The sequence below is a fragment of the Merops nubicus genome, unplaced genomic scaffold (genome assembly GCF_000691845.1).
Source record: "Merops nubicus isolate BGI_N331 unplaced genomic scaffold, ASM69184v1 scaffold18690, whole genome shotgun sequence".
Lineage (NCBI taxonomy): Eukaryota > Metazoa > Chordata > Aves > Coraciiformes > Meropidae > Merops > Merops nubicus.
The window spans coordinates 9,991-27,170 of NW_008583743.1; the positions used below are offsets into that span (position 1 = coordinate 9,991).

Sequence of the window (17,180 nt, forward strand, 5' to 3'; positions counted from 1 at the left end):
TCCCTGTCCTGCTCAGAAAGACGCTACGCCAAGCCCCCCGGGCAGCTGCTCTGCGCGTTCGCTCCCAACCCGGCAGCGGTACGGTCGTGTTGGTGTGGCATTCACCTCCCCTCGTTAGCTCCCCTGAGGTGAATTCTTCATAATTATGTCTCCATAATTATTTCCTTCTCTGGTGCGGCAGTAAGGAGGCACGCGCTGCCCCAAACATCACGGAAGGGGCTGTGTGCTACCGTCTGCTGGCGTATGCCTGGTGCTTGTCAAAAGCCCAGTACAACAGGGTGAGTGAGGGCAGGCAGGGGACCCAAAGGTGTGTTCCTTCAACACCTCCTGCTTGACACTTGAGCCCTGGTTTTGTGATGGTCAAGTGTCACAGGGGACCAAGTTGCAGGGTGAATCAAACTCTATATTTAGGAAGAACAACTGGAAGCTATGACAGGAATTCCCTTTTACACTTTGCTTCTCAGCAGTCCCACTCCAGCCTGGAGCAGCTCTCAGTGCCGTCCGAGCTGAAAGCATCGGAGCTATTTCAGACACATTAAAAGGATCACAGTCAATACCTCAGCTGGTAGAAGAAGGTAACTCTTTCAGCATCAAAAGGAGGTGCACATACTTGCTTGATGGTTTGGAGCTTTTCTTATATAAATAAAAAAGCTAATCTTGAAGGGGTCAGTTAAAAACTTGAAAGACCCTTATGAAAACTCTCTAATAACTGCTGCAAGGTGACTACAGTAGTTGTGGGGTTTGGCTTATTCTAATATCTCGTGCAGCATATCAGCGTATTTAGAGCAGATTGTTATAGTTATTGCTTCATAGTCTGTGGGGATCTTTAAAGATATAAAACAGTCACTGAAATACCTAGTGACTCATAAGAAGTGTAACTGTGTTAGCTCAAATACTGTAGTACATAGGTACATGTTTACTGTTTTCTGTATGTTTGTTAGAGGTAGTGGAATATTATATGGGGGTTTTGGTGGTAAGAGTGGTGTTCTTTCACTGCCAGCTTAACAGGTAACTGTAGCAGAGCCAACTGCATTACCAAAAATGTGGTTGCATTTGTCTAGAGCAGGTAGTAGGTTTTTGTGTAACAGGCTGAAAAGCTGCAAAGTGGGGGTTTCTCTTCTTTCTTTGTACTGGCTGGGTCTCGCAGTGGTGTGGTTCCTGTCAAAGCCTTTTAATAAGATAATACACTGCAGTTCTGTGTCCAAAATTTCCCTTATGCTTGATGCTGTGAGTGCGACGGGGGAAAGGACTGCTTCCAGCTGGGGTGGGGGGAGGGCTTTTTCTGTGGTCTGTGTGCTACTGTACATCTCTTGTGCGGATTACAAAAGATGGCATTATGACATCTCATCGTATTTAAAGCAAATTGATTAAGTCAGCTCATTATCCGGCTGCAGCCCTGTCAGAAATTATTTTTAGCACAGAGACAGAAGACAGGTCCTTTGTTTTACAAAGTTTCTTCTCAAAACACTGATTTATTTCACTGTAGTAATCCTGTATTTCACAAGTAGCCCTGTTCACGAGGATTTTCACTGCAAAGCAAGGGAATTTGCAGGGGAAGTCTGGCATAAAACAGCTCCAAACTGAACTAACGTTGCTGTTGCTTTCTAAGTTTGGCTCAGTATGAAGCCCATAAAAGGTAAAAGGTAAGGTGTGGAGAGGCCAGAGAGGCACAGGGGAATATAGGCTGTGTGCGGCTGCATTTCTCTGGCTGCGTACAAGTGAAATCCTCCTGTGGAAATGAGGGTGAAGAGTGATTTTTTTTTCAAGTTTGCAGAGCTGATTGGAATGCAAAAAATTACTTAATAGAATCAGTGCAGCACTCTTGGCTCTCTCTCAGAGGTGCAAAGGAAAAGAACAAAGAAATTAATAAAAATTAACTAATAATTTCAGTAACAGATGCATCTATAAATTAAGGTCTATTTTCCTGTTGCTGATGGTCACTATTGCTCTGGAGGACAACTCAGGGAAGGGAGAGAAGGGGAGAGAGCCAGAGAAGATTGTCTATTTTTACTCAGTAGCATGCTGTTGTCCTGATTTCTCTGGCAGTAATGAGGACAGCATGAACTGGTAGGAAAATCACCTCCTCCAAAAGCAGTCCTACACAATTGTATCATGTATCCATTTAGGAACTGGTGTTTGGTTGCAACAATTTAGTACACAGACTGCTTGTGAACTCAGAGCACCTCACTGAGGAGCACTATCACTGTGCTTGTTTTAAAGTGGAGATTCAATGTAAATCCTTGCCTGTTTGGTTCTTGGTGGCCCAAGAAATGTCTATCAGTATTTTTGCAATGCACAGGCAGGCAAGATGGGAAGTACATCTTGGCATGAATTTCTTTGTGACAGTGTTTAGAAAGTAGATCCCCGATATTTTAAAATGTTTTGTGTTAATTTCCTGTGCTTTTGTTTCCATTTTCGTTCTGATTAGAAAGAGGAGAAGATGATAAGAAAAATAAATTAAAATTTTCTCTGTCATGAGTCCTATCTTTCCAATAAATGAGGGGTGTTTTATATTTATCTTTGGAATACTTCCACTGGTTAGCAGCACTGCTATTTCTATGCAGAATAAAGATTTTCAAAAAGGAAAGAGAGAGTGAAGTCAGTTCTTTTAAATCTGTGCAGATTTTGTCATGAACTTCAATAGTCAAGATTTCATCCCCCAAAGTGAATTCTGATGCTTTTAAAACTAGCTCTGATTTTAAGATTATAAAAGTAAACTGATACAAGAAAACTCACTGGAAGCATGCTGTTTTTATTTTGCACAGTGGGATTTTTTTTCTCATTTATTAATTTAGTGGAAGCAATTTAAACCTGAAGCAACCTGTGAAGATGATGTCCTCTGACTTAAAGGTCTGTTGGATAGCACTCTTCACAGCTGAAAGTGCGATCAGAGGGAGACCTCTAATGGCAGGTCATTTTTTTCTTTAAGTTCTCAGCATTGTACACAGATTTAAAGCTGATGCAAGAGACACAATTTCAGGCCGATACTGCAGGCTGAAGCCAACCTAAAACTCATCTATAGTTTTCTTTGGTACCATCTCCATGTGACAATTGGACTCTTTGGAGTACCAAAGTTTTTTACCCAGTTTTGATTTGTCAGCGAATTTCTGCTGTTTTCTCCTATGTCATTTATTACTATTCTCAATATTTTCCTTCTCATGTCAGGTTGCAAAAACATGCTGTGTTTTGCAAAATAGTTGCAAAAATATGCTCTATTTTGGTTGTGATCAATGAATTCTCTAGTAAAGTAATTTCTCACCTTTTAGTACTGCTATCTTGTTTTTTTTATTATAATGCTTAAATTATATTAACCATTAACCAGACTTTAATGAAGGTCTAGTCCAGTTAAAATCTCAGTTCTCAGTGAAAGAATAAAAGGCTGAGATGATGTTTCAGTTAATCTGATAATAAAGTTTTATGCTTTTCTTTTTTTTTTTACCTTTACAGAACCTTTTTACTGTCCCTTTCTTATTGTATATTAATACTGTATCAGTCCATATCTCTCCGTCTGCGTAAAATTAAATGGAAAACTGTTCTTTTTTACCTTATTACTAAAGAAAATGGATGAATCTATATGATCATCAGACAAATCTGAAGAGGGGCTACTTTGTGCCCTTGTAATTGTCAAAGAGAACTTTAGAGTTTGATAATTTTCTATCCATAGGCATTAAAGATTTTCAAGGATTTGTAAGTCAGGAAATGGTTATGTCTGCATTTATTAAAGTTTTGTAGCAAGTTATGCTTTATTTGAAAAAAGGTTTAAACTAAGGGTTCTAATAAATCCCACGTACATACTGTGGCTGAGATAATCATACATTGTTTATCCTCAAGTACTTCCTTTAATTCTTACTCATTTTACAATGCTGTTAACGTTTGAGAGATTCCTTATCTCTACTCATTATTGTTTTTAATGTGAAAAAGATAGCTCCATTTGTGGCTATGAAAGATTAATTGGAGAAGCTCAGGTGTTGTGTCTCTTTCTGATATTCAGGAGGAATAACTAAGCAACTCTGAAACTGAGATGGAAACAGGAGCTGGGCAGATGAAATGGATGCCTGTTAAGAGGCAGCATGGGTTAAGTTCTAGCTTATCTCCCTTAGCTATCAGAATGCCAGAGCCTGTAACACTTTCCCATTTTGCTTGCAGGGATAAACCTCTGTCTTAAAAATGTCAAAACAGCCAGCGTCACATGTCAAAGCCATTCAGGTAAGAGACAGTATTTGTTTCTAATATAATAAAATAATAAATCTCAACCTCCGTTTCTTGGCAAACTTCATTTTTGCTCAGACAAAACACTAAGTGCTAAATGTGGATTATTATTTTCAGGCAAAATGTTTAGTATATGTGAAAAAAATAAAAAAATGAAAAAATTTGACTTGAAGTGCATCTTATGATCTGAGCTGATAAAAAACTGAATCAGATAGGATGGCTGATCAGTTGCTTGTATGCCTTTTCTGTGTTAGGTTATGCCTGTTGGTGGACCAGCTTAGCAGAACACAGTGATACATCTACATTATGAGTAAAAGTATTTCTTGCAATTATTAAATTTTACACAGAGTTAATATAATGCTGGAAGAATTATAGGCTAAAAGGGTGGCAAAGGTATTGTGAAGATTTTCGTGTCTGCATTCCTTTAGACAAAACCACCACAACTTCCAATATTTGTGTAAGAAGCATTTTATTTGAGAGCTGAAGTAAAATTGGAGAAATGTTAATGTTTTCATTTTAAAAATTGTTCTTTGTCACATACCTCCTCAAATGGCATGTGATCATAAAAATGAAGTTGGTTGCTACATAGTTGTAGAAGAAACAGCTGGAGAATTATCCCAACATCATCATGAAGTAGTATAATGAATAATGTATTTAGTTGATGCTATCATTGGTTCTTGTCAAAAGGCCAAAATACCTCCTGCAGTGCAGAATTTTAGAGAATTTACATGTATTTTGTAAAATGAAATTTTACCACAAGCTCAGGTTCCCTGCAAATTACATAAGAAACACAAAATGGAATTTCTAAAGTGTATTTCATCTTCTGTTTCCCAAGATAATACTAATTGAAAGGACTGAAGTATCAAGAAGATTAATTACCCAGGGGCTAGACAGCATACTGAAGTTGCAAGGCACTGTAAAAATGCTAATTCTCTTTATCATCATCAACTCTACTGGAACAGGCATACAAACCACTGTACTCTAATTCACTCGAAATTAGGAGAGGTTGGCCATTGATTTCACTCAGTTCAAATTTTCATTCTTCTTTTACAGTGACTATGGAAATGTTTGTGTGATTAATGAAAAAATGGAGATAATTTATACCTCAAAAGTATTTACCTTTTACATTTAAACTCCACAGGCACATACAAACATTTTTAGAGAATTAATTTGGTTTACTTTTTTCCTTAAAGTTATAGACTCCTTTTTGTTATTATGATGACTTTCCAACACCAAAATGTAAAAGAAAGGCTGCTAGTTTGCCCATTTTGAAAGCGCATTCTGATTTTTGCAAAGATAATTTGAATAATGAGGAAAGCTACAGCACAGACTTTAAAATAATTGATTAAACATTGTGTTAGAGATTGCTCCAGCAGGGAGACTTGCACTTGAATTGATGCCTATTACACTTTCAGCACTCTAGGAACCATGACTCAAATTTGAGTCACATTGCTTTTATACATTGTAATTCATATATATTATGATCCTTTGCTATCATGTGCCATTACAGTAGGACTGACAACTCCTGGAGTATATACATCATGCTATAGTGATGGAAATGTAATGGTTCTTTAGTAGCTGAAATATGTCATGATATTCCATATCAGAAGTGGCTTCTTTTTGACTGTACAAGATGTATGCTGAAATCTTCACTTGCCAATGGCTGCTAAATACAGATGTGGGAGAGTATAAAGTAGCAGCTGGATCCCAAGAGTAGTTCAGGGCAATAGAGAATCAAAGTATCATTCATTCCTGGTAACATTCATTGCCAGCCTCCCCCTCGTGGTGTGTAAAACACGGTGTACATCTCTGGCTGAAAATTATTCTTTCTAAAAAAAACACTCTTGGCTTTACCCAGAGGTAAGGATGAGGAATTACATTCAGATTTCTCTGTAGTTCCTTTATCATTATTTTTTAATTGAATATGTTTTTACTGAAGTGATTTTCCAGCTTATTCAGATTCAGTCATCCTTCTGGACAGCTGGGTATGGTTGTGATGCTGTGAAGAATTCATTCATAGCAGTCCTCATGCTATGAATGCTAACCTGGATACCCTGCCTCTACTAAATAGAAAAAGGAGCACAAATTAATGTCTAAATACCAGTTTAATTGAGTCAAACCAGCAATATGTGTTGTATGTCATACTTACAGATATTTCTGCTTCAATTAGAGTACATCAGTACACATACCTGCTCATTATGAAAACTGCAATGACATCCAAAAATATAGTAGGCACTTTCCAAAAACAAAGGAAGATGCAAACCTAATAGTTTGAATAATTAGTATGATTGAAAACAATAATCTCACCTAGAAAGTCTGTCTAGAGCAATTGTAATTTAGGATTTCAGCAAAAAAAAATTCCTGTTTAGAATTTTCCTGGATGGAGAGCTAGCAAGGAAGAGATTACAGAGGCTTATACCTCCATCTCAGTAGACAGGTGACAGGAGCCTTGAAACGTATTTTAAAAATAAAACTGCAAACTTGTGCTGCTCACAGCACAACACAGTCCTTGCAGAGCTACACCAGTGTACAGGCTTTGGTCCACTGTTCACCCATTACATAGCTGCTCACCCACAGGAGAGGACCAGCATTGAACTGAGGGAAAGATTTACAGTGCAGGACTCTGCTACATCTAGTCAGGAACTGTTCAGAAATCAGTCATACTTTCACTTCATACTAGAAATATTTTAATATATAATATGTGTTCTCAGATCCAGAAAGTGTTAAACTATGTCTTGAAGACTGCTTGTTTTACCAGGTTAATATTTCATGTCTGCATACATCTTGTCCAAACTCTGACGCGAATGCACTTACTGCAGATCAAACAGTTCAAACCACTTTTGTGTGACACCGATTACTCTAAGAATGCTGGAACAGACCTAAGAGGGGTTTATCTCATTCAGTTAGCAGTCTGGTTCTTAATGGTTCGTTGTTTCCTGAACCGTTTTTAGTCACAGCTGGTCTGTCAGTCACAGTAGGAAATGCAAGGGCTGGGTGTCAGGATTAGCAGGCTGTGCTATGCCCCAGCTGGCCATGGGAAGCTGGCTTCTGCTTTTACTGACTCCAAGGGGAAGAAATGCCTGAGTTCAAAATGAACACCAAAAGGAGAGAGAACTCTTAATGTTTCAACTGGGCAAACTTGTATGACCATGCTATCTGTAAAGTGCAAAGAAGTTTCATATTCCAAAAAAAGAAGTTGCTTGGAGGTACTAAACTCTGTCAGGAGAGATGCTTAAAATTAAAAATAGCAAAGCTCTTTTTTACACCTATAAATGAACTAATGGGTTAAGTACTGTGAGGCTGAATATGCTCTGTCTCTTGGGAACTTAGGAAGTGTTGATGAAAGGTTTCACAATACCTAAGCTAATACTCAGTGAAAAAGCTTTATGAAATGTATACCCTGTTGTCTATAAACTACAGGGCCCTATAGACATTTGGCAGCCCCACTGAAATGGCAGCATTGCTTTGCATAAATGGAATAATGGGAAACAGATAAATAGGGGAAGATGCTTATTTCTTAGCAAATGGATTCTTAATTTGCTCGATGTTTGATTCCAGCTGTCAGAGGAGTTGTTACTGAAAACAATGGCCTGTTTTCCTGTGATTACCCAACCTGGGGCATGATCTACAAGACCACAATTTGAACAGAGGGATGGGATTATTCATCTTCATTTAATGCACATCAGTCAGATGGTAAACTACAATAACACCGCTCGCTGTTGGAAGATTCTCTGCTTCCTCTCCATAACGTTACCAATTCACCTCCTGGTTTTACCAGTGGGAGTCATGATATTTTGATGACATTTCCTAGGAGCAGCTTCTCTTCTGAGATCATGAGATAAGAATAGGTATAAATTGTGCATTTAGTTGATCATGCTATTTGACTTTTAAAATAATCCAGGCTGGATCACATGGGGAAACAGATACATTTTAGCTGCCTCTAAGCAATTTCCTGCATTTCCTAAGTAATATTTTCTGCCATTCTTTTCTCAAAAATTTTTACTTTTAAGGTGTCTATTATCAGCCCCATTTGTGTTATGGCTACTGGCTTTCTGCCACAGATTAAAAAAATGGATTGATGCAGTCATATGGGTATCATTCTGGAGGGGTTTTGCTAAAGCTGGGGCCTAGCATCTGTCTGCTGTTGGAGCCAGCTCAGCCTGCTCTGACCCATGAGCCCCCACTGCAGACTGGGCAGGGGTGGCTGGGCAAAGCCCATCAGGGAGCTGGATGGTCAAAAAACCCTTCCCACCTTTTCCCACAGACCCTCTTTGCAACTGAGAGGTGTATTTCTAGGACTAAGGCATTACATTTGCAATTTGTAGCACCCATGGGTAAATTTTGTCAGTAAAATCGTATTTTAAACACTCATGGCTTAAGCTGGCTCAGGGCAAGCTTTCCTTCCTAACTACCTGTGATTAAATGAGGTAAGAACTGGTATCACGGAGAGAGGGAGAGTGGTCTGGTGGTTTGGATGTTATTGTAGGATTTGGGTGATTTACACTTAAATGCTGATTCTGGCACTCACTTTATCTTTGACTTTGAATAAATTGAAGCAGACTCAGGTGTCTAAAGACACTTTGATGTCTATAACTTATTTTTTTAAAGTACAATGAAATCAGGGAGCATTAGACTAAAATGCAAAACTTAAAAAGCTCTCTAGGTAGCTTTGTTTTTTTTTCACTTTCCATCTTTGAAATAGAGATGAAAGCACTTCTCTTTCCCACAGGAATGGTGTGATGATGCATACATTGAGGGCATAAGTGCTCAGAAACCATGATAATGTTGATATGCTTGTTGCACTCCTTTTGAGTGTTGCCATTTACCAACTGTATGTTTATCTATCAATCACTATTATGTACATCATAATGTCCTTCTCGCAGGCTAATATTAACATCCCGATGGGAGCATTTCGACCTGGTGCAGGCCACCCTCACAAAAGAAAAGAACTTACACCTGAAGAAGTGGAGGAGGTAAGAGAAAAAGGGGGGTTCTGATTTTTCTCCCAGGAGAATCCCTACCATTGATGGGAGAAAGCCTTTTAATCAATCTTATAGCACTGCATACCAGTCTTAGGTACCACAGCTGAACATGCGCTGATCATTCATGGAAATTTGAGTAGGCTCCAAGGAGACCTTATTGTGGCCTTCCAGTACCTTAAAGGGGCCTAGAGGAAATCTGGGGAGGGACTTTTTAGGATGTCGGGTAGTGAAAGGACTAGGGGGAATGGAGCAAAACTAGAAGTAGGTAGATACAGATTAGACATTAGGAAGAAGTTCTTCACCATGAGGTTGGTGAGACACTGGAACAGGTTGCCCGGGGAGGTGGTGGAAGCTCCATCCCTGGAAGTTTTTAAGGCCAGGCTGGATGGAGCCCTGAGCAACCTGATCTAGTGGGAGGTGTCCCTGCCTATGCCAGGGGGATTGGAACTAGATGATCTTTCAGGTCCCTTCCAACCCTGACAATTCTATGATTCTATGAAATAAATTGCCACCTACTAACACTTCGTATATACACAGTTCTGGTTTTGATGCTAAGGCACCTATAGGAATTTCAGCTGTTTGAAAGGTGCAAAGCTATGCTTCAGCAAGAGGATAGTATCTGCTCTCAGGAAAGAGAGCCAGGATTTCACCAGCCAGGATTAATCTAGATGGGATTTGATGGGATACACTAGGAAGTTACAGCAAGGCATTGGAAGAATATGCTAATACCTGCTGTCCCACGGTGTGATTTATTGTTACAGCTTAACAATATTGGAACAGGTTTTCAACCTGGCACTTTTTGGAATACTTATCAACAAGGAGAAATTGAATATGAAGACAATTGCAAATTAAAAACCAGAAATGATGAAGCCATTTACCAGCATAGGGATGAAAATGCTCCATTTTAAAATAAATTGTGTTTTTATGCCTGTATTTTACAGGGAGTATTTAACATTTAGTCTTAAGTATAGAATCAAATTTATACTTTGACCAACCTTGATCACAAAGGTTATTATTAAACACAGATATTAAAGCATCTTTTTTACCACGAGTTTTTGTAATACATTAGAACTAAAAACAAGGGTGGAGAAAAATGTAGTGGTAGATACACCAAACAAGAAAAAATTCAAATAAAGATGGGTGCTTATAGCTTCCTGGCCAGTTGGCTTAGTTTGGATTTATAATCCCCAGCTGAAAAGTGGTCTTGCTGGGCCAGAGCAGCTGATGCTTCTCAGTGCCAAGGGCAGGAAAAGTTCAAATTGACCCCATACAGCCATGCTACCTCTGGCAGGACTTGGTTGCCATGTGAGTGAAGCAAAGCTATCATGGCTGAAGGGAGTCTGAAGAGCAGAGCCATGATGACCAGGATGGGGTGCATGGCCACTTCTCTCCAGCCATGCAGTAGCACTGCTGGTGATTCAGCCTCAAACAAGAAGCAGCCAGATTAGCTTTGGAGAAATCATCAGCTCCTTGTGACCTTGTACAGGCATTTAAAATGGTCAGGTTTAGTTGCATAAGAGCTAATTCTTCCTTTCCTGTCTAAATGAGACAGATTTTTTTTTCTCCTGCATTTGGACATATTTGATATAAATAGTTCTCTGTTTATAGAGAGCTTTCCTGAAGAAATCAAATCCAGACTGACTTAGCTCTTCTTAAGAAGATTTAAAAAACCCAAAACCAAACATATAAAGTGACCTTGAACACAGTAGCTCTCTCCCCTGGAAAGAAATCAAAGCATATTCTCTCTGCAGTAATTAAACTGGCGAAGGAATGCATGTTATTAAGCAGAAACTAATATAGCATGTGTGAACTCTGGTAGTGTTTGAGAAATAAAATAAATGGCTAGTGCTAATAATTAGATTTGGTTGGGTAATTAAATATTGCTTTGCTTCTCAGTTACATGAATACTATGTATGAGGCAGACATGAAATGAAAGTTCTTGGCCCTGGTTTTATAGCCAATATGCAACCAAATCACTGGGAGTAAAGACTACAGAAACAGATCGTGTAATAGGAATAGCATAAAAATAAGTGGACTTGTCTTTTCAATTTTCTCATCTCGTTAAGTTTTGTAATACAGCTTGTGATTCTTCAGAACAGCTTTAGACAAATACTTCTTTTGATAACAGTGCTTAGTATTTTTCACTACATTTTTAAACCTTGGCAAAGGTGATGAGGGAAATATGGGTCTTACTCAAAGGGTTGGTGGAATCAGACAGGAACATGTTTTTTTGAAGGTCAACAAAGCGGACATGTTAATATGAAAAGAAATGGAGGGGGTGGGAATTTCAGAATATAACTTTTCTTCAGTAAGAGCATTTCCATGTATGTATGTATTTGTTAACTTTTGTCATATATCTAAGTCACTCTTCAGCCTTCCTTCAGTAAAACTGAAGGCCAAGGTCTGATCTCAGCTGTGCATTGCACATAGATTAGGTGATGTAGGGAGGGGTGCAGTCATAAATAGCACACATCTGAGATTAGAAGGGAAAGCTAGCATCACATTACAGAGTGCAAAGCCTCCAAAACATGGACAGAGTTTGCACCATTTATACTTGTGAAAGGAATGATATTGTAGATGACTTGAAATGGTATTTTTAAAATAGTATCTGCTATGTACTAATAACACTATGGGGTTATGGGAATGATATTTTCCCCCAATTATTCAGATTAGCTAGCTGTGCAAGGAAACTGTCAAAGGAAACAGCACAAGCTGTAATCTTTGGCTACTGATAAAATTCGTGTACCCCTCCAAACACCTTCTATATCAATTTACTTGCTTTCCTGCTATGCTTTGTTACTTTTTCAGGATGTTAGATCATTAAGCTAGATATTAAATAGAATATGTAGTTGCTGGAACTTGATTACTGGCTGGAATTTCAAATGACCAAACAGAAATGATAGTTTAATATTATTAAATAGTATTCTCTTCTATTACCTAGCAGCGTATTAGCTAAAATGTGAGAACGGATAATACAAGTTTACTAAGCCAAGCAATATAATTGTTGCTTTAGTTTTGTTATATATGGTGATTCCTAGAAAGTTTTTAAAGAGCAGATGGAAAGACAATTTCAGTTTTCCAAAATGTCTTGTTTATTTGTTGCTTCACATTGCAAAAAGTCTGCTTCCTGATCAGCATGTAGTCCATTAGGTGGCAGGGAAAAAAAAAGGGTTTATTGGCCATTAGTATTTGACAGATAACTTTGGAATTTTAAAAATTAGGTAAGATATTAAGAATTGACTGTTACATGGTCAATACACCTTTCCAAAAACAGTGGCTAATAAATCTAAATACTGAATTAGCTCCAAAAAGCCCATCTCAAGAGGACATTCACAGAGTAATCAAAAAAAGAAAAAAAATATTTCATTATGAAACTCTTCGCAGTAAAATATTAGTTTATCTCCATATCTCCGTGGCTCCCCCCATATGCCAGCATTATAAAATACAGAAGAGGCTGGAACAACCTTAAACTCCCTACTGGAAATCTACTCCTTCAAAACATTGCTCATTTTAGAATAGAAATTGTCTAAAATACATGCTCTTCCTCATCTAGGAGCCATAGTAGAGATGAGGAAGTACAAAGGGCTGAAATACTGTGGTCCATCAGGAAATTAGCTGAGATGTTTGCTGTTGTGTAAGTGCTGTTATTTAGCCTGTATTTTTATAGTGTCATCAAAATAGCCATCACGCACTACCTTAATTCAAACATAAAATGACAAAAACTCTTCTGGTGTGGCAACCGAGAGTAAGAAAAATTAAACATCAACTCAAGCAGAGCCTGGATGGAGCTTTTGGAAAGCTGCTATCATAGCTCTTCTCCAGAGCTACAGAAATACCTGGTGGTTTTCCTCCCCAGCTTGCTGGCAACTATGAGACTCTGAAAGAAATTAGATTATAAAAATGGTTCTTCTGCTTTTTGGTGCCTAAAATATTAATGACTTGGAAGTTGCCTTTAATACTTCACTCAGTTAATTTTCTGCTCATGGTCTGACACTATAAATTCTTACTCATTTAAAAAAATTATCGATGTTCCTCTTCACTGAGCACCTTCTAATTTTTTTTCAGAATATTTTTAGACATTTTAGATGACAACCAACAAAATAACCTATCTCTTCCTACCTTCCCACACCCTCTCTCCCTATTTCCATTGGGAGTGCATTTAGTATAAAAATATCCTTTCCTGTCTCTCAAATAACTCAAGAGACTGCTATTGTGGCAGTAAGGTCACTGGTATCCTTCTGTGCAGAGCATGCCTGCTTCGACAGAGGAGGAGAAAGACAAGAAACATCTCCCAGGAGCTAAGAAGCTTCCAGGTCCTGCTGTCAACTTGTCAGAGATTCAAAACATAAAGAGCGAGCTGAAATTTGTCCCCAAAGCTGAACAGTAGCTGGAACAAACAGGTAAGTAGAAGAGAGGCTCTTTGCATAGACCTAGGAGAAGCAGGCTGATCCAGAAACCAATATAGGTCAAAAGATGGCTTTCCAATTTCTTCAAAGAGCTCAGAACCAAGAAAAAAAGAAAAGATAATTCTGTTATTTCAAACATGGAACATATAGGAGACTATATCTGATGATATATGGCACCCATCAACAGGCCTAAAAAAAACTGTATTCAGCTGTTAGGAATATTGAATCCATCTTAAAAATATCAGGTTCTTGCTTTGCAAGCACAAGCTCCAGTTTTACAGAATATAGCACTTGTATTTGTGTACACTAACTACCAGTAAATGTATTACAATGCAAATAAATTTATTGCAGTGATTGACAATTAGGTCAGTATTTTGAAAAGCTCCCTTGGAACATTAGATATTTGGTGTTATTTTATTTCTGTAATTCAAAATTGACATGCTGATGGCTCCATGTAATTGATCACACAAACACACTCAATGCCTCTTGAGGCACTCAAGGACTTGCTGTGGTCTGTGTGGGACTCAGAAATGTGATACAGGACCTGAGAGAGATCTGTGCTGCTCTGGAGTGGAAGCTGGAGACCAGGCAGGAACCGTCAGGCACTGCAAACAGCACCAGACACGTTTAGGGTGAGCCACTGATCTGTGTTTAGCACCATGGCTCATGCTTCATCTTATTTTGTTCAATGTCTGGATGGCAATCAGTGGTGAGTGGTGTCCCTCAGCAGTCTGTATTGGGACCCATACTGTTTCGTATCTTCATCAATGACATAGACAGTGGGGTCGAGAGCACCCTCAGCAAGTTTGCAGATGACACCAAGCTGAGAGGTGCAGTTGACATGCCTGAGAGATGAGTTGCCATTTGGAGGGACCTGGACAATCTGGAGAAGTGGGCTCATGTGAATCTCATGAGGTTCAACAAGGTCAAGTGCAAGGTCCTGCACCTGGGTGAGGGTGACTCCCTGAATCAATACAGAGGGATGAAGGGATTGAGAGGAGCACTGCAGAGAAGGACTTGGGGATGATTATGGATGAAAACCTGGACATGAGCAAGGAATGTGTGCTTGCAGCCCAGAAGGCCAACCAGATCCTGGGCTGCATCAGAAGAAGTGTGGCCACCAGGTCAAGGGAGGTGCTTCTGCCTGTCTACTCTGCTCTTGTGAGACCACCCCACCTGGAGTAATGCATCCAGCTCTAGACTCCTCAGCACAAGAAAGACATGGACCTGTTGGAGTAGGTCTAGAGGAGGGCCACAAAAATTATCAGAGGGCTGGACACCTCTCCACCTTATAGGGGGCCTATAAGAAAGATTGGGACAGACTTCTTAGTAGAGCCTGCTGTGATAGGACAAGGGGTAATGTATTTCATCTAAGACAGGGTAGATTCAGACTATATATAAGGAAGACATTTTTTACAATGATAGTGGTGAAGCAATGGAAGAGATTGCCCAGAGAGGTGGTAGATGCCCCATCCCTGGAAACATTTGAAGTCAGGAGGGTTCTGAGCAACCTGATCTAGCTGAAGATGTCCCTGCTCACTGCAGGGGGTTTGAACTAGACACCATTTAAAGGTCCCTTCCAGCCCAAATTATTCTATGATGATTTTATTTGCAGGAAATAGTCAGCAGTTCAACACAAATTTCAGAATAATTTCCATCTGATTTCAAACAAGGCCCCTAAGCCTCTGTTGTTCTACACAACTGAGCCTTCAAGAATTTAATGATCATTTCTCTCCATTAAATTATCCTCTGACTGTCTTTGAAAAGCCTGAGTCAGTAAAGATGCATCAGTCTGTTACAATGAAAATTCAGCTTTACTGAGAAGTTTCAGTACACAAAAAAACCCTGGCTATAATAAGAAAAAAAATAGTTGTGTCACACAGTAGTCATCTGAACTGCCAGTTTTGCCTGCGACATGGGTCCTTTTTATCATGAAGAGAGGCAGAGGAGCTAAGCTGAGTAGAACATCATCTGGAATTGCATCAGAACACAAATGAAGAACAGATGAAAACAACAGTGCAAAAGGGTTCTGGAAACACAGAAGCACTCTGGACCAGGAGTCTTGAAAGAAATGGCATAGAATCTGAGAGAATCACCTAATTCACAGTGCATCATTAAGTTATTTTTATGTGCAGCATAAATATGCCATTTAGAAGGAAAAAAGTGTTTCATTTTGTCTTGCTTTTACCCTGCTGTGGCATAATGTTCCTGTTATTTTAAAGAAAAAAAGAGCTTTTACTCTTCAGAAAACTTGGGAAAAGGGAAGTTAACATTTTGTAAACTGTAACACTGTAGTCATTGCACTAAAGCAGTGCCAAGAGAAATACAAATTTTTAATGTGAAGCTTTAAAGAGGTTTTTCTCTGTAAGGGATATTTGGATATAAATTCAACCCCATATTTATTCTCAGATGATTGCTATTTTCAACATTTTAACCTTTTTTTTTTAATAATTAGCTCACTGAAAGTCTGACAGAAACATGTAGGGTGTGCACATTTAGAGATTTGCTCTAAAGAAAAGACTTCAGAAAGGTCAGCAAAGTGAAGGGCATCTTGGAAGCTGTGAGATCATTTCTGTCTCCATCCTTTTGATATTGTAGTGGTTATCATGTTCTGATAGTGACACAGATTCCTAGATTCTGGATGGCACAGTCACAGATCATGTTGGAAAAAGTTTCTAGAAGATTTGCAGGCATAGTACTTGTTAGAGCACTCGCTAGAGTTTGATTTGGTTGCAATGCAGAACTAATCATTTGCATAAATTCTGCATAAAACTGAGATATAAATCAATCACTTGCTAGATCCAGCAGCCTTAACTGTACTAAGTCTAATGATTGTCTGCTATAGTGTGTTCATCAATTCAGTTGTTTTAGGCATGACCTGCATCCTTGTATAAAATGTGATACAGTCAATGATTTGCTTTCTGACCACACCAAGCCAGTAAAGTTTATGTTTATTTGCAAGAAATCCATGTTCATATCTGCTTTGCTTCATCTCCAAGAAATGGTTACTGATCATCCTCTGGATGTGATTCTCTCTAAGGAATGGTTAACTGAATGGTTAAGAGAATATGCTTGTGCAGAGTGCATACTGATAAAATGAGGGCATTCTTTGGTTTTCAAAGTCTGGAAATGTATTCTCACATCAATAAAGTAAACTCTTCAGGTATTCAGTGTCAAGGGATTTCCCTTTGTCAGTATTTTTATATTTCTTGTGGTACCCTGTAGGAAATACCCACTGGAACTTGCATAATTCTCTGAATAATTTTAATTATGCTGTGAATCTATAGAATGATATTATAAAAGCATCAAAAAGATCCATAAATAAATCAAAAATACAAGAAGTTTTACAGCTACAGCAAATATTTCTAACATAGTCCTTCTATGGCAACTTTTCTCAGTTATAGCTTCAATAAGTTGCAGGTCAACATGGCGAATTTTGTTTTAATTTTGTTCCACTTTTTCTTGCTTAGTTTTACAGAGTGCAAACGTATTGGAAAAAAAAAAAAAAGGAACATACAAAACAGCATTAGGTTGGTTCACTACTGACAAACCCATTCCTACATAATTTGTGCTTTAGAGTAAC

The 17,180-nt window shown here is 38.6% G+C and overlaps 1 protein-coding gene across 1 annotated transcript; it reads left to right on the plus strand.

Annotated features, from left to right (window-relative positions):
- The first annotated feature begins 461 nt into the window (after positions 1-461).
- SMPX (small muscle protein, X-linked) lies at positions 462-13,593 on the plus strand. Its single transcript, XM_008942131.1, has 4 exons — positions 462-575; positions 4,147-4,206; positions 9,093-9,182; positions 13,438-13,593. The coding sequence occupies exons 2-4, from the start codon at positions 4,168-4,170 to the stop codon at positions 13,576-13,578; spliced, it is 270 nt and encodes an 89-aa protein (XP_008940379.1). The 5' UTR covers positions 462-575; positions 4,147-4,167; the 3' UTR covers positions 13,579-13,593.
- The last annotated feature ends 3,587 nt before the right edge of the window (positions 13,594-17,180 follow it).